The 17,128-nt window shown below is 40.0% G+C and overlaps 1 protein-coding gene and 1 long non-coding RNA gene across 2 annotated transcripts; one reads left to right on the top strand and one right to left on the bottom strand.

Moving 5' to 3' along the window:
• Positions 1 to 472: 472 nt before the first annotated feature.
• On the bottom strand, positions 473 to 10,823 carry LOC103413266 (probable U3 small nucleolar RNA-associated protein 11). The gene is made up of 6 exons (XM_070807650.1): positions 10,647 to 10,823; positions 10,281 to 10,337; positions 10,087 to 10,177; positions 9,870 to 9,961; positions 9,693 to 9,786; positions 473 to 516 (listed from the first exon to the last, which is right to left on the bottom strand). Exons 2-6 carry the CDS (start codon positions 10,334 to 10,336, stop codon positions 505 to 507), a joined length of 345 nt encoding a protein of 114 aa, XP_070663751.1. The 5' UTR covers position 10,337; positions 10,647 to 10,823; the 3' UTR covers positions 473 to 504.
• On the top strand, positions 2,240 to 2,619 carry LOC139189627 (uncharacterized). Its single transcript, XR_011573444.1, has 2 exons — positions 2,240 to 2,384; positions 2,504 to 2,619. It is a non-coding gene; the product is annotated as an uncharacterized lncRNA (long non-coding RNA).
• Positions 10,824 to 17,128: the final 6,305 nt, after the last annotated feature.

Genomic DNA, 17,128 nt, shown 5'->3' with positions numbered 1-17,128 from the left:
ATTTTTTTATTTTTTTTGCCATATACTTGTAACCATTAAGATTTGTTTATGCTCTTTTAGGTCAGTTGGCATAATCACAAATCACAATCACATAACTGTATAAAAGCCAAGTTGCAGCCTTTAGACTAAACATTAAGAGACTAGGTTTGCTTAGAACCTTTTCTCTATTACAAAACATTCTAGTCCTATTCACTTCACGATTGATGGCCTGGTATCACAAAGTAATCTTATTGCTTTGAGAATGCAACCACGCAAAGTGCAAAGGGATCACTGCACAATTATTCATAGATATCAATAATGCCAACATCTTATCACCATAATCGATGCATAGAAATGCATAATTGATGCAAAATTGATGAAAATCAAAAGACCAAAACTTCCAGAATAAACCTAACTCCTCAATATGTCCTCTATCACCGAAAATTTTGTTTCTACCTTTTTATATGATCAGGAATGTCCTCAGAAACCGGCATTTTTCCACTTCTTGAACGTGATTGAATTTCTCTAGCCTCCTTTCTGGCAAAAAAATAATTAACAATATATTTTTTAAAATGTGCAAAACAAGATAAAACATATTTGGCAAATGGGAACACAAATGATGTGAAATTAAGAAACTAATTTCCCTCCGAACTCTTTCACCCGGAGTGGTCTCAAGTGAATTCTATAACATTATAGGTCTTATCCCCATGTGAAAGAATTGAAGAATAATGTCTTCCCAGGAAAAAATTAATAACACTAAGAAATTAGCCTAGTGTCCCCAGTTGAAGCCATGAGGATCTACTCTATTATAACTACATGGGCCAGACAGAAAGCAGTTCGCAGATTTATAATAGCACGCTTATAGTCCTTGTATCACTGTATTTCTATGTCCCCTTTCTCAGGGCCTTAATAGTTTTTGTAAATATACTCAAGTGAACAGGATCAAAAACATTTCATACAAGTCCAAAATGGGATCAGGAGAAACACACTTTTCATTTATTGATCAAGTTTTTTGTATGCGTCTTCCCATTTGTTACAGTATTCCTTTTCAGTGTCTGTAAGGGTGGATGTGAAACTTCGAGTTCATGTACAGTAGATGTGTTTGTGTTTGTGTGTTTTATGTTGTGTATTTGCTTGGAAAAAAGGGGTTAAAATCACTCTAGATACTTATGCCTACTAATGAAAAAACCAATTCAATGAACATGAAAAATATACATAACAAAATCAATTAGAACAATGGAAACAGACCTCTGTCGATAATAAGGGACAACAAAGAACCGAAATATGGTGAAAATTGTCTTTCACCATATCTAGTCTGATTACAAATAACAGCAGCCAAGGAAGAAAATATCGGTAATATCGGAAATATCGGTAGTCCGAAAACACGGAAATATCGATGGAAATATCGGGATAATATCGATATCGATAAAAATTACATGGAAACCACGGAAATTGTAAGAAAAACTTGGAAATTTTTATTGAAACTTTGCATGATGTTTATTTAGTCAATTATCTATTAGTTTATCACAAAAAATTGGAAGGAAATGCATTGCATGATTGATTTAACATTATCAAGTTGATTATATAGCGAGCTGACAAACATTGTGAGTGTAGAAAATATGTAGTAATTAATGAAAGAAGTCTAAACACACCATAATCATTTATATATAATGAATTAGTACAATATTTTACACTTTATACATTGCATTTTTGGTTCTTCTCTGACAGAATTTGGTCTTCACGTGGAGAAGAAGATAAAGTAAGCAGATTTTTTGGTTCTTCTCTGACAGAATATTTGGTTCTTCTGAGCAAAGTCACTTCCAATTCTTTCATACAAAACCGTGTGCCACACACACACATCCTCAAAGTTTTTTTCTTTTTCTCTCGGATAACACACACACACACACAAAACCATGGTTTTATACAAAACCATGTGCCAAAACTCTCTCGGATAACACACACACACATAACCATACACACACACACAAAACCATGGTTTTATACAAAACCATGTGTCAAACCGTGTGCCACAAACACACACACACACACACCCTCAATGTATTTTTTTCTTTCTTTCGGATAACACACACACACACTTCTCCCTCATTCCACACACACACACACGCACACACCCTCCATCTACAGAGATCGGAGATCTCTCTTCTCCCAAACACACACACACAGAGATCGGAGATCTCTCTTCTCCATTCTCCGATCTCTCTTCTCCCTTCTCCGATCTCTCTTATCCCAAACACACACACACACACAGAGATCTCTCGATCTCTCTTCTCCCTTCGCCGTTGATCGTGGCTCTGGCGAAGTCGGAGTTGGCTCAGTCGTCTCTGGCGGTGCGCCGCTGAGCAAGGATCACGTTCAGTCATCTGGTTCGTCTTCGTCTTCGTCAGGTGAGATTCCATTGAAACCCTAAACCCTAAACCGACTTCACATATGTTGAATCGTTTATGCATGCGTGAAATCTGAAGTTTATATGTGAAATTGATGTTAAAATTCGTGTTTTTGCAAGGTTTTTGGGACAAAATCGGCCCGGGAATAGGCACACCGTCTCCGGCGTTCTTCTCCGACGTCGCCTCGGAGTCCGATTGCACCAAACTCAAAAAAATTTCGCCGATATTTCCAAAATATCGTGATATTATCGATAATATCGCGATATTTGGCCGAAAACATTCGGATACCACTTAGAATATCCATCACCCGAAAAACCGATAATATCGGCGATATTTCGCCGATATTATCGGCATTTTCTTCCATGACAGCAGCAACGAAAAATTACAACAACAACAACAACAACAAAGTCTTTTCCCACTAAGTGGGGTCGGCTATATGAATCTTAGAACGCCATTGCGCTCGGTTTTGTGTCATGTCCTCCGTTTGATCCAAGTACTCTAAGTCTTTTCTTAGAGTCTCTTCCAAAGTTTTCCTAGGTCTTCCTCTACCCCTTCGGCCCTGAACCTCTGTCCCGTAGTCACATCTTCGAACCGGAGCGTCAGTAGGCCTTCTTTGCACATGTCCAAATCATCGGAACCGATTTTCTCTCAACTTTCCTTCAATTTCGGCTACTCCTACTTTACCTCGGATATCCTCATTCTCAATCTTATCCTTTCTCGTGTGCCCACACATCCCACGAAGCATCCTTATCTCCGCCACACCCATTTTGTGTACGTGTTGATGCTTCACCGCCCAACATTCTGTGTCATACAACATCGCTGGCCTTATTGCCGTCCTATAAAATTTTCCCTTGAGCTTCAGTGGCATACGACAGTCACACAACACGCCGGATGCACTCTTACACTTCATCCATCCAGCTTGTATTCTATGGTTGAGATCTCTATCTAATTCTCCGTTCTCTTGCACGATAGATCCTAGGTAGCGAAAACGGTCGCTTTTTGTGATCTTCGCTAGATTGCTCCGGTCATTAGTGTGGATAAGTATATAAATGGATAGAGATAAGAAAGCAAACACAAGATGTACGTGGTTCACCCAGATTGGCTACGTCCACGGAATAAAGGAGTTCTCATTAATTGTGAAGGGTTTACACAAGTACATATGTTCAAGCTCTCCTTTAGTGAGTACAAGTGAATGATTTAGTACAAATGACATTAGGAAATATTGTGGGAGAATGATCTCGTAATCCCGAAACTTCTAAGTATCGGAGTGTGGTATCGTCTTGATTTGCCTTATCTGTCTCATAGGTAGATGTGGCATCTTCTCTGGAAGTACTCTTTCTCCATCCAAGGGTGGTATCTTTAACTAGTGGAGATGCACAAGGTAATGTATCAATTTCACTTAAAGCTTACTTGTAGTTTCAGGCTTGGTCAAGCGCGATACAAACCATGTAGTAGGAGTCCCCCAAGTCGCCGAGCTAGGGGATCTGCTGAAAGAGGTGACAGACAAGGTAAGCAATCAGAGCTCCGGCTGATTGTTCACATTCTCCCTATCTTGCAGGCAGCATGAAGGATAAAGAGAAGAAAAATGAGAAGAGATGATATGGGATACTTTTTCTTTTAAAGAAGTAACTTTCCACAGGCTTATTCTTGAACTGAGCTGGAGGGTTTTTTGGTTTCCTCCAGAGTATAAGGCCGACTGAAGAATTTGAGGGTTAAAACAAGTCCATCACATCTAGAGTACGTTCGACCATGCTGATATGGGATACTTTTGCTTTGACAGAGTAATGGATGTATCGGCACGTGTGCTGTTACGCTTGTCTCCACATGCTTCCTTGTATCCTTTTCACTTGCCCTATCTGTTCCTCAGGCAGATGCGGTATCTTCCCTGGGAGGATAAGATGTTGAAGATGAGTACTCGAGAGCAATGCCAGGTAAGTAATCAGGTAAGGGGTTCCAGGCAGTCAGTTCCTGGCTGGAAGCTTGATTCCAAGTGCTGACTGATTGCTCTCTTTCTCCTTGTCTTGCAGGTAAGAACAAGGCCAAAGGAAAAGACAGGGAAAAAGCATGATATGGGATACTCTTGCTTTTAACCCTGATGATATGAGATATTCTTGCTCTAGAATAGCTTGTTTGCAGAGGTATTATCGGGGGGAAAGAAAGCTGAATATTTCGAAAGGCTTTGTTGGGAGTGCCCTCTCAGATATGAGGAAGGGTTGAGCATTTTTGCAGGTTTGTCTGTCCGTTGGGGATGGAGGTCGACATATATAGGAGTCTCCTTAACAACAAGTAGTAATGTTATTGCTTTACCATGCTTGGTCATAGCACGGTAGTGGGAGCTGCCAGCTTTACATGTTTTAACTCTATCAGAGCACTTTGAAAAAGTGGTCTGTGGTATCTGGAAAGCTGATGTTGCGTGTGAAGATTACAGACAGCTTTATCCAAGGAGATCCAACTCTTGAAGTTGGGAAAGTGTTGCCTCTTTGGTTTTCGAACAAGCAATCCTATCGGGGATCTGGCTCTCGAGATTCGGAGAACGATGCCTCTTCGATTTTTGAGAAAGCAATCATGCCTGGCTCTCAAGATTCGGAAAGCAGTGTCTCTTCGATTTTTGAGAAAGTAATCATGTTGGGAGTCTGGCTCTCGAGATTCGGAGGGCGGTGCCTCTTCGATTTTGGAGCAAGCAATCTTGTTGGGAGTGTTTTCTCGAATGTGAGTAAAGGTTGGGCATGTTTGCTAGCCTACCTTGCCACGAAGCACAGAGGTTGACATACAGAGACTTTCCAATTATCCAACAATGATACTGTTCCTTTACCTTCTCTTCGATTTTTGAGAAAGTAGTCATGTTGGGAGTCTGGCTCTCGAGATTCGGAGGGCGGTGCCTCTTCGATTTTGGAGCAAGCAATCTTGTTGGGAGTGTTTTCTCGAATGTGAGTAAAGGTTGGGCATGTTTGCTAGTCTACCTTGCCACGAAGCACAGAGGTTGACATACAGAGACTTTCCAATTATCCAGCAATGATACTGTTCCTTTACCCTCTCTTCGATTTTTGAGAAAGTAGTCATGTTGGGAGTCTGGCTCTCGAGATTCGGAGGACGGTGCCTCTTCGATTTTGGAGCAAGCAATCTTGTTGGGAGTGTTTTCTCGAATGTGAGTAAAGGTTGGACATGTTTGCTAGTCTACCTTGCCACGAAGCACAGAGGTTAACACACAAGGACTTTCCAATTATCCAGCAGTGGTACTGTTCCTTTACCCTTGTGGGTAATAATATGGTAGCTAGACCTTCAAAATTTATGTGTCTAAACTTTGTTAGTGTTGTTTCTTTGCTATTCTTTTACCCTTCTTGGTCAGAGCGATGTAGTAGGAGCTGCAAGCTTCACGTGTTCAACTTTGGCAGAGAACTTTGGCAAAGTTATCTGTTGTACCCATGAGCTACTGTTGCGTGTGGGAAGTGGGTGATTGAACAGTAAGACTCATGTGCTTTCTACTTCACCAGAAGTCTTCGACAAAATGCCCATAATTTCCGCAAAGCTGAGTGTACGTGTGACAGGTGCTGACAAGGCTGGAAAAGTAGGTGCCTCTTTGATTTCTAAGATTGGCCCTCGTGGTCTCTGAGCAGCCCAGCTTTTGAGAAAGCAAACGCCTCTTCGATTTCTGAGATCGACCCTCGTGGTCTCTGAGCAGCCCAGCTTTTGAGAAAGCAAACGCCTCTTCGATTTCTGAGCAGGCGCCTCTTCTATTTCTGTAGCTCCGTCGAATGCAAATTTTTACAGGGGCTGGCATTAAGTTCCAAAGCACACTTGAATCTCCACCAGTAGAAGCTCCATTCTTGCACTTCTAAGATCTTGATTTGTCCGACCTCTTCTCTCTTCAACACCTTTGAAAATGTCTGGCCCCTCCGACCGTCGTTTTGACTTGAACCTTGTTGAAGAGGCAGCCCCGCCTTCTCCAGACAACATATGGCGCCCATCCTTCGTCTCCCTTACTGGTCATCTTACCGTTGGGGATTCCATGATGAAGAATGATATGACCGCTGCGGTGGTGGCCAGGAACCTTCTCACTCCCAAAGATAACAGACTACTTTCCAAACGGTCTGATGAGTTAGCTGTTAAAGAGTCTCTGGCTCTCAGTGTTCAGTGTGCAGGTTCTGTGTCTAATATGGCCCAACGCCTATTTGCTCGAACCCGCCAAGTTGAATCATTGGCGGCTGAAGTGATGAGTCTCAAACAGGAGATTAGAGGGCTCAAGCATGAGAATAAACAATTGTACCGGCTCGCACATGACTATGCTACAAACATGAAGAGGAAGCTTGACCAGATGAAAGAATCTGATGGTCAGGTTTTACTTGATCATCAAAGATTTGTGGGTTTGTTCCAAAGGCATTTATTGCCTTCGTCTTCTGGGGCTGTACCACGTAATGAAGCTCCAAATGATCAACCTCTGATGCCTCCTCCTTCTAGGGTTCTGTCCAGTACTGAGGCTCCAAATGATCCCCCTCTAGTGCCTTTTCTTTCTGGGGCTCTACCGACTGCTGAGACTTATCCTAAGCAACCTTTGTGAAGGCTCCCTCTTGTTTATTTATTTTGACTCATGTATATGTACATATTTGTAGCTTATCGGGGATATCAATAAATAAGCTTTCCTTCATTTCAACGTATTGTGTTAAATACATCAAAGCCTTCTTCGCTAAGTTCTTTGAATTTTCTTTTGATGAAGCTTTGTGAGTGGAACATGTAGATTGAGGTAGTGTTCCCTTAATTTCCTGAGTGAGGAAAACTTCTCGGTTGGAGACTTGAAAAATCTAAGTCACTGAGTGGGATCGGCTATATGAATCTTAGAACGCCATTGTGCTCGGTCCTGTGTCATGTCCTTCGTTAGATCCAAGTACTCTAAGTCTTTTCTTAGAGTCTCTTCCAAAGTTTTCCTAGGTCTTCCTCTACCCCTTCGGCCCTGAACCTCTGTCCCATAGTCGCATCTTCTAATCGGAGCGTCAGTAGGCTTTCTTTGCACATGTCCAAACCATCGTAACCGATTTTCTCTCATCTTTCCTTCAATTTCGGCTACTTCTACTTTACTCCGGATATCCTCATTCCTAATCTTATCCTTTCTCGTGTGCCCACACATCCAACGAAGCATCCTCATCTCCGCTACACCCATTTTGTGTACGTGTTGATGCTTCACCGCCCAACGTTCTGTGCCATACAGCATCGCCGGCCTTATTGCCATCCTATAAAATTTTCCCTTGAGCTTTAGTGGCATACGGCGGTCACACAACACGCCGGATGCACTCTTCCACTTCATCCATCCAGCTTGTATTCTATGGTTGAGATCTCCATCTAATTTTCCGTTCTTTTGCAAGATAGATCCTAGGTAACGAAAACGGTCGCTCTTTGGTATTTCTTGATCTCCGATCCTCACCCCTAACTCGTTTTGGCCTCCATTTGCACTGAACTTGCACTCCATATATTCTGTCTTTGATCGGCTTAGGCGAAGACCTTTAGATTCCAACACTTCTCTCCAAAGGTTAAACTTTGCATTTACCCCTTCCTGAGTTTCATCTATCAACACTATATCGTCTGCGAAAAGCATACACCAAGGAATATCATCTTGAATATGTCCTGTTAACTCATCCATTACCAACGCAAAAAGGTAAGGACTTAAGGATGAGCCTTGATGTAATCCTACAGTTATGGGAAAGCTTTCAGTTTGTCCTTCATGGGTTCTTACGGCACTCCATGATCATGTCGAATCCTTATGAAAATGAATCCAGAACAAAATCGCGCTAAATCTAGGGCGTCACCCGTAAGTGGCGCGCTGTGTGGCCCGAGCACAGTGATAAGTGAGCAAGGGTCGCTGTATCTCCATCGGCACCCGGATGCAGTGTTAAATGAGCAAGGGGGCCATAGAAACTTCTTTTCGAACGACTCCACTCAAAGTTGTTTGGGAGCATATGCTCCTATCAACTTTACACGGGGCACACAAAAGAAGTACTTTGATCCTATTAGACGGGGGAAGGTGAAGAAGCTAGGACAGAAGGGTAGAGTTCAAGAGAGCAAAATGCGTTTAGGAACGTGGAATATAGGAACCTTAACGGGAAAATCTATGGAAGTAGTGGAAGTTATGGTGAGGAGAAGGATAAATATTATGTGCCTACAAGAAACTAAGTGGGTTGGTAGTAAGGCAAAGGATCTAGAAAACTCAGGGTTTAAACTTTGGTATTCGGGCACAAATAGAACGAGAAACGGTGTTGGCATCATCGTGGATAAGACCTTGACACAAGATGTTGTAGATGTCAAGAGGGTAGGAGATAGAATCATGGCAATCAAGATTGTAATAGGACAAGAACTTATCAATGTGATTAGTGCGTACGCACCTCAAGTAGGGTTGGATACGAGTTCGAAGGAGAAATTTTGGGAAGACCTTGGAGACTTGGTGCAAGGAATTGCTCAGACGGAGAAGTTATTTATAGGAGGAGATTTAAATAGACACGTGGGCAGGGAGACAGGCAACTATGGAGGTTTTCATAGTGGCCATGGTTTTGGGGAGAGAAACGAGGATGGGGAAGCTATCTTGGATTTTGCAATGGCATATGATATCTTCTTAGCCAACACCTTCTTTAAGAAGAGAGAAGAACATGTGATCACCTACAAGAGTGGGTCGTCAAAAACACAAATAGATTTTCTTCTAATGAGGAAAGGGGATCGTATAACTTGTAAGGATTGCAAAGTTATACCAGGAGAGAGCATGGCTAATCAACATCGTTTGTTGGTGATGGATGTACATATCAAAAGAGTGAGACAAAAGAACAAGACTTGGAAGTGCCCAATGACTAGATGGTGGAATCTAAAAGAAGAAAAACAAGTCATTTTCAAAGAGAAAGTAATCACCCAGTGTGTGTGGGATAAAGAGGGGGAAGCTAGCCAAATGTGGGATTCCATGGCTAGTTGTATCCGAAAAGTAGCAAAAGAGGTATTGGAAGAGTCCAAGGGCTTTGCCCCACACCAAAAGGAATCTTGGTGGTGGAATGAGGAGGTACAAACAAAGGTGAAGGCTAAGAAGGAATGTTGTAAAACCTTATACAAGGATAGGACTGATGAAAATGGTGAAAGGTATAGAAAAGCGAAGCAAGAAGCGAAGCTCAAACCTGTCTTCGGCAAAGTAAACGTGTCTACTTGAAGGTCGATTATCAAGAGAGTGCAGCGTCGCAGTTAACTTTTCAAATTTCTGCATTAATTAACACCATAATTAGAACCAACATGTTAAATTCATAAAACCAACCGGTAGACCATAGCTTCATGATATATATTTATAACCTTTTTCTCACTCTGCACTTTCTGAAATATGTATCCAATATCTTGGGTCTTCATAAGCATGAGCTCTTCTGGAGTGTACTTGTTTGCCTGACTCCTGTAGTAAAAATCCATATCACGTGAGCAGCAAATGTGAAAAAGAAACATGATATAGAAGAGCAAACGAGAGTTTTATGTTACTCTAATTTATGGACTCCATTAACAGTTCGTGTCCTGATCATCTTAAAGTTGAACTCATCTGGGTTTATGTAGAACGCTTTCTGCTTCAGTATCTGTTGAGTGAAAAGACAGATGAGACATAGCCTAAGATGTATACCATATCAGGAAGTTAAATTACCAGACTATTGACAGATGACGTAATCCAAGGAGAAAAACAACAAAGCCATCATAAAACTACCCGTAAAGTCTCCTCCTTTTTGTGATATGCTTTCGCACGCTCAACATAGTCCTTATGCTTTTCAAGAAGCCCAAATTTTTTCCTCGATTCCCTATCAAATAGTTGGACCCAAAACACAAAAACATTAATCCCATCATCTGATGCAAAAAAACACCATCCGAAAGTCCAACAGCAAAAGGAATGTGGTCACTCACGGTTGAGCTCGCTCCTTGTGAGCCCGTCGGCTAACGGCGTTCCTTAAAGACGACATGCTGAAAAATTCAAAGCAACCACCACAAGTTAAATGCGAAGGTAGCACTAAAGCTGAATTTTTTAAGCTGTGGAATTACAGATACAACAAATATTCATAACCATCTCAAACAAATTTGATAAACCACAATGTCGAACAATTAGGGAAATTAATTCTTGGGTAAGTTCCAAGAGCTTAAATCTTTACCCGTCGCTTACAACAATTGAATTGAATTGAATTAAAACCCTAAAAATCTAAGCAGCAACTAGGTTGTTAAAGTTGAGCAATTTGAAAGATGAATAACAATAACAAAGATTAAAGCGAAACAAACCTTGACGATGAAGAATTGGGATTCCTGAGCAGCCGAATGGAATTCTGAATCCCTCCTTACTCTTCAGATGGTTGAATTAAAGCGCAGGCAAAACCCTAGATGGAGAACTGGCCTTTGGAACACGCAGACTAAAACCCTAGAAAATTATTAGGGTATAAGAATTGTTGATTACAACTAAGGAGGAGGGAGCAGTGGTTGTGTGTGCGGCGGCCTACGGCTGCTGGGTGTGTGTTCATATGTAATTTGTAAAATTGGGTTTCCACACGACTTTTCTTTCTACTTTTTAGGCTGAGGGCGATAATAAATTAAATTAATTTACAATATGAAAGAAAAATACATTTTAAGCTAATTCGACGGAATTCATGTCTGCACATTATTTTTTACTTTTTATTTGAAAAATATTATAATGTTGTAAATAGAGGGTATGTATGCCCATATGCATACAGTAAAATTTTCACAAGCTTAATAGTATAATTTGTTTGCTTTCAAAGTATTTGCTCAATAAATAGAGCATTACGAGTGTTCAAAAATATATAGAGTGAGAAAGAAAGAAAAGTTCAAATATTTTCAGTATCCTCCTATTTCTCTCCTATCTGCAATTATTTTGTGTTAGTGTAATATATTGCAACAACCTCGCTCCTGTCCCTAACAAAGGTTATCTCTCTAACTTTTGCCTATTTATAATACGTTATCAGCACGACTCTATAATCATTTCTCATTTCCCTTCATCGAAAGAAAAAAAAATGTTTCCTCTAAGGTTTTTACTATTCTTCTTCCTCATCTGCCTCAATTGTTGGATATACCCTCGCGAAGAACTGTTTTCACCATGTGTACTTCTAGTTCTCAACCTAACAATAACTTATATCTTTGATTTCTTATTTGGTGTAACTCTTGACTACTAACCCAGTGTTTATTTATGCAATCCAAGATGGTGCGGTATCATCGCCTATCTTGGACTGCATATCTAATTTTACTGCAAATTTTAAGTGGAGCGGTATAATCGCCCACCCTATCCTGCATATTTAAATTTGCCTGCTATTTAATTTTATTGCAATTTTAGGTGGTGTGGAATAATCACCCACCCTGCTCTGCATATTTAAATTTTATCGCAATTTTAGATGGTGAGAAATAATCACCCACTCAGCTCTGCATAGTTAATTTTATTGCAATTTTAGGTGGTGCGGTATAATCGTCCACCCTGCTCTGTATATTTAAATTTTCCTGCTGTTTAAAGTGGTGCGGAATAATCGCTCATCCTATACTTGTTTCGATGAGAATTGTGTGGTACAGTTGCCCTTCTCATTAATCATGTAAATCTCGAGCTTGAAGTGTCGAGTACTTATCATTTTAGTCTAAAGATCAAAATTTGTAAGAACTAGAAGTTCTAACAATCGCCCTTTTCATTATTGCACGTTCTTACACACCTCATTTTTCCTTCAGAAAAGAAAATGGCGAACTTGGCAAAGCTTGATTTTGTTACCTTGGATATTACTGAAAAAAAACTACCTTACTTGGGTAATGAATGCCATGATCCATCTGGAGGCAGGAAAATCTTGGGAAAACCTTCAAAGAGGATAACAGTGCATCATCTCAAGATCGGGCGAAGGCCATGATCTTTATTCGTTGCCACCTGGATGAGGGACTGAAGAGCGAGTACCTCATGGTTGAAGATCCATTAACCCTTTGGAAGGCACTGAAAAATAGATATAATCACCAGAAGACGGTGATTCTTCCATGGGCCCGTTATGAGTAAACTCACCTAAGGATCCAGGATTTCAAGACGGTGGCTGAATACAATTATGCGATGTTCAAAGTTAGCTCCCAGTTGAAGCTCTGTGGAGAAACAATCACTGAGGAAGATATGCTGGAAAAGACTTTTAGCACCTTTCATGCCTCCAACGTGCTCTTGCAGCAGTAGTATAGAGAAAGAGGCTTTACTGAGTACAACAACCAGCTAATATCTGTACTCCTTGTAGCTAAGCAAAACAATGAGCTTCTGATGAAGAATCATCAGTCCTGACCTACTGGATCAGCATCATTCCCAGAAGTGAATGCTACTTCCCTTGAAGGAAATACCACATCCTCTTGTGGAAATAATTACAAACGAGGAAATGGCCATAAGCGAGGCCGATGGAATGGGAAAGGCAAGAACCATGGTGTCTAGTTTCACAACCAGGTTCCAAGGCATAATCTAAGCCCGAGCTTTAAAAATGCAAATCGCCAGAAAGGAAAAGCTTATATGAACACTCCTAGAAATCCTGAAGAAGTTTGCCATAAGTGTGGTGGCAATGGACATTGGATGCGTACTTGTCGCACCCCAAAGCATCTGGTGGATCTGTATCAAGTCTCCCTCAAGGAGAAGGGTGTCGAGACCAATTTCCTCGACCAGGCTCAACCGATGAAAACACATGATCCAGTGTCCAATTTATCAGGACAGTTGAAGACAACCCACCTGGATATTTCAGACTTTATTATTGAAAGAATGAATGAAGTTTATGGGTTCAATTGAATTATTTATGTTTAATGTACTCTTGTTATTTGTACTTGTGGTTTAATGCTCGCATTTTCAATTCAATAAAAGTAGTATTCCAATATGAATTAACTGCTTTTAACTGTAATTTCTTTACTCAGAGAACATGGATAAAAATTATGGTTATTCTCAAAACAAGAGCAATGGCGAAGACTTTTGTCTTGTAGACAGTGCAACCACGCATTCAATACTTCGAAATCGAAAGTATTTCTCGAACTTGGTACTTGCAAAAGTAAAGGTAACAACAATATCAGGACAATCAGATGCAATTAAAGGCTCAGGAAAAGCCTAGATTATGTTACCAAATGGAACAATATTGTCCATACAAAATGCGTTGTACGCCACTTGGTCTACTCGAAATTTATTGAGCTTTAAAGACATACATCTAAATGGATACCACATTGAAACGAAAAGTGTAGAAAATGTGGAATATTTATGCATTACCTCCAATGATACCCAGAAGCGTATATTGGAGTAGTTGCGTAGTTTATCAAGTGGATTGTATTATACATACATAAAGACAATTGAGGCATATACTGTCATGAACCAAAAGTTCATTGATTTAAAGGTTTACATATTTTGGCATGACTGTCTGGGTCATCAAGGATCTACCATGATACGCATAATCATTACCAACTCTAATGGACATCCATTATTGAGCAGACATATTGATGTCTCAAATGATAACCCTTGCAAGGCTTGTTCCTAAGGGAAGTTGGTAATTAGACCATCACAACTAAATGTTGATGATGAATCCCCATCACTTTTGCAAAGAATTCAAAAGGATATTTATGGACCTATTCAATCCCTTGTGGACCATTTCGATATTTTATGGTTTTATTGATGCATCTACCCGATGGTCACATGTTTGCCTATTGTCTACTCGAAATGTAGCTTTTGCGAGACTTTTTGTTCAGATAATTAAGTTGTGAGCACAGTTCCCAGATCATCCCATTAAGTTAATTTGACTTGATAACGCTGGTGAATTTACGCCTCAAACCTTTGATGATTACTGCATGGCACTGGGCATTGATATTGAACATCCAGTTCCTCATGTCCATACTTAAAATGGTTTAGCAGAGGCATTTATCAAGCGGCTTCAATTAATAACCCGCACTCTGCTCATGAAAATGAAATTACCAGTCTCTGCATGAGGACATGCCATCTTACATGTAGCATTATTGGTTCGACTGAGACTCATAGCCAACCACCAATACTCATCAATACAACTCGTGTTTGGACATCAACCAAACATTTCACATTTACGAGTTTTTAGTTATGCTGTTTATGTGCCTATTGCACCGCCACAACGAACTAAAATGGGACTTCAACGCAGACTGGGAATTTATGTGGGTTTTGATTCACCATCTATCATTAGATATTTGGAACCTTTGATGGTGATATGTTTACAACTCGTTTTGCTGATTGTCATTTTGATAAGACATGCTTCCCGTCGTTAGAGGGAGAAAAGATCGTTTCAGAAGAACGGCAAGAGCTGACATGTGTTGTTCCCACCTTATCTCATTTTGATCCATGAAACACTTAATGTGAAAATGAAATGAAAATGATCGTTCATCTTCAAGGTATTGCTAATCAAATGCCATATACATTTAATGATGCTTCGAAAGTGACAAAGTCACATATACCAGCTGCAAATGCACCTGCAAGAATTGATGTACCTGTTGGATAAAATAAAGTGGCAGCAAATGATTCATTCAGTGCATACCTGAAGCGTGGTAGACCTCCACGTTCAAAAAATTCAGCCCCTCAAAAGAGAAATATGAGGGCACAGTTGAACCCAAATGAAATCATTCGGGAAAAGAAAATGAATGATAAATCCACAATTCATGATTCTATACTTCTAAAAAAAGAAAATGTCTTTGATGAGACACATGTCCCTGAAGAGACAGAAGTACATGAAAGTAAAGAAATATCCATAAATTATGAATGTACTAATGAATTGTGGGATCGAAATAAAATAATCATCGACGATATGTTTGCATTTGCAATAGCCACTGAAATTATATTAAGTGATGACATTGAGCCCCGCTCTGTTGATGAATGTAAGCAGAGACATGGTTGGCCTAAGTGGAAAGATGCAATCCATGCAAAATTAAATTCCTTGGAAAGACAAAGTGTTTTTGGACCAGTAGTCCAAACCCGCCTGGTGTGAACCCCATAGGTTACAAATGGGTATTCACAAGGAAACGCAACGAGAAAAAACGAGATTGCAAGATATAAAGCACGACTCGTTGCACAAGGTTTTTCACAAAGACCTGAAATTTATTATGAAGAGACATAATCTTCTGTAGTGGATGCAATTACGTTCCGTTACTTAATAAGTTTGATGATTTCAAAAAAAAACTTGACATGCGACTTATGGATGTGATCACCGCGTATCTATATGGAGAATTAGATATTGACATATATATGAAAGTCCCAGAAAGATTTAAGTTGCCTGAAGCAACTAACAAACCACGCGGTATGTTCTCAATCAAATTAACTATATGGGCTAAAACAATCTGGACGAATGTGATATAATCGTCTCAATGAGTATTTGATCAAAGAAGGATATATCAAAAATGTCATCTGCCCTTGTGTGTTCATTAAGAAATCAAATACTGGATTTGCTATAATGACAGTATTTGTCGATGATATGTACCTAGTTGGAACCCCTGAAGAGCTCAATAAAATTGTTGAATATCTGAAAAACGAATTTGAAATGAAAGAACTTGGGAAAACAAAATATTGTCTCGGCCTGCAGATCGAGCATTGTGCTAATGGAATTTTGGTCCATCAATCAGCTTACATTGAAAAATTACTGAAACAATTTGGCATGGACAAGACTTATCCACTTAGCACCCCAATGGTCGTTCATTCTTTGGACATTAAGAAAGATCCATTCCGTTCAAAAAAAGATGATGAACTGGTCCTTGGTTCAGAAGTACCATATTTGAGCGCAATAGGTGCTTTATTGTATTTAGCACAATGTATTAGACCAGATATAGCTTTTTTAGTTAACTTGTTAGCCAAGTATAGCTCTGCTCCAACAATTCGTCATTGGAAGGGAGTCAAAGATGTTCTACGATACATTCATGGGACAACAGATATGGGTCTCTTCTACTCAGACAAGCCCACAAATGACCAGATCCTTGTTGGATACGCAGATGCTGATTTTCTTTCCGATCCGCATAAAGCATGCTCACAAAATGGATATGTATTCACTAATGGGGATACTGCAATTTCATGGCGATCAACGAAGCAAACGTTAGTTGCTACATCTTCCAATCACTCAGAAATAATTGTTTTACATGAAGCAAGTCGTGAATGTTCTTAGTTAAGATCAATGATCCATCACATCCAGAATTCATGTGGTCTACCTTCAAAGACAGACGCTCCAACTGTCATCCATGAAGATAATGCAGCATGTGTCGCCAAGATGAAGGAATGATTTATCAAGGGTGATAAGACTAAACACATATCTCTAAGATTTTTTAGTGCACATAAGCTTCAGAAGGCTAAAGTTATTGAAGTCAAACAAATCTGTTCCAATGAAAATTTAGCAGACATGTTCACCAAATCTATACCAAAGTGCACATTTTAGAAGTTAGTGCAGAGAATCGGATTACGGTGCAGAGAATCCGATTACGTCAGCTTACAAATTTGAAGAATGAGGAATCAGGGGGAGATACAATTTAGGGGAAGCATCCATGATACATGCATGTTGTACTCTTTTTCCTTCGATTAGGATTTTCCCCACTGGGTTTTTTTATCAAGGTTTTAACGAGGCAACATAAGCATGCTTAACACCATATCAACAATCCGGATAAAGTTGTACTCTTTTTCCTTCGCTATGGTTTTTTTTCCCACTGGGTTTTTTCCAAGTAAGGTTTTAACGAGGCAACTGATGTTAATATGTGGGCATCCAAGGGGGAGTGTAGTGAGTATGTAT

Source organism: Malus domestica, chromosome 11 (assembly GCF_042453785.1).
Source record: "Malus domestica chromosome 11, GDT2T_hap1".
Taxonomy (NCBI): domain Eukaryota; kingdom Viridiplantae; phylum Streptophyta; class Magnoliopsida; order Rosales; family Rosaceae; genus Malus; species Malus domestica.
Note: the sequence above shows the minus strand (reverse complement) of the source record. Positions and strands in the feature narration are given on the sequence as shown.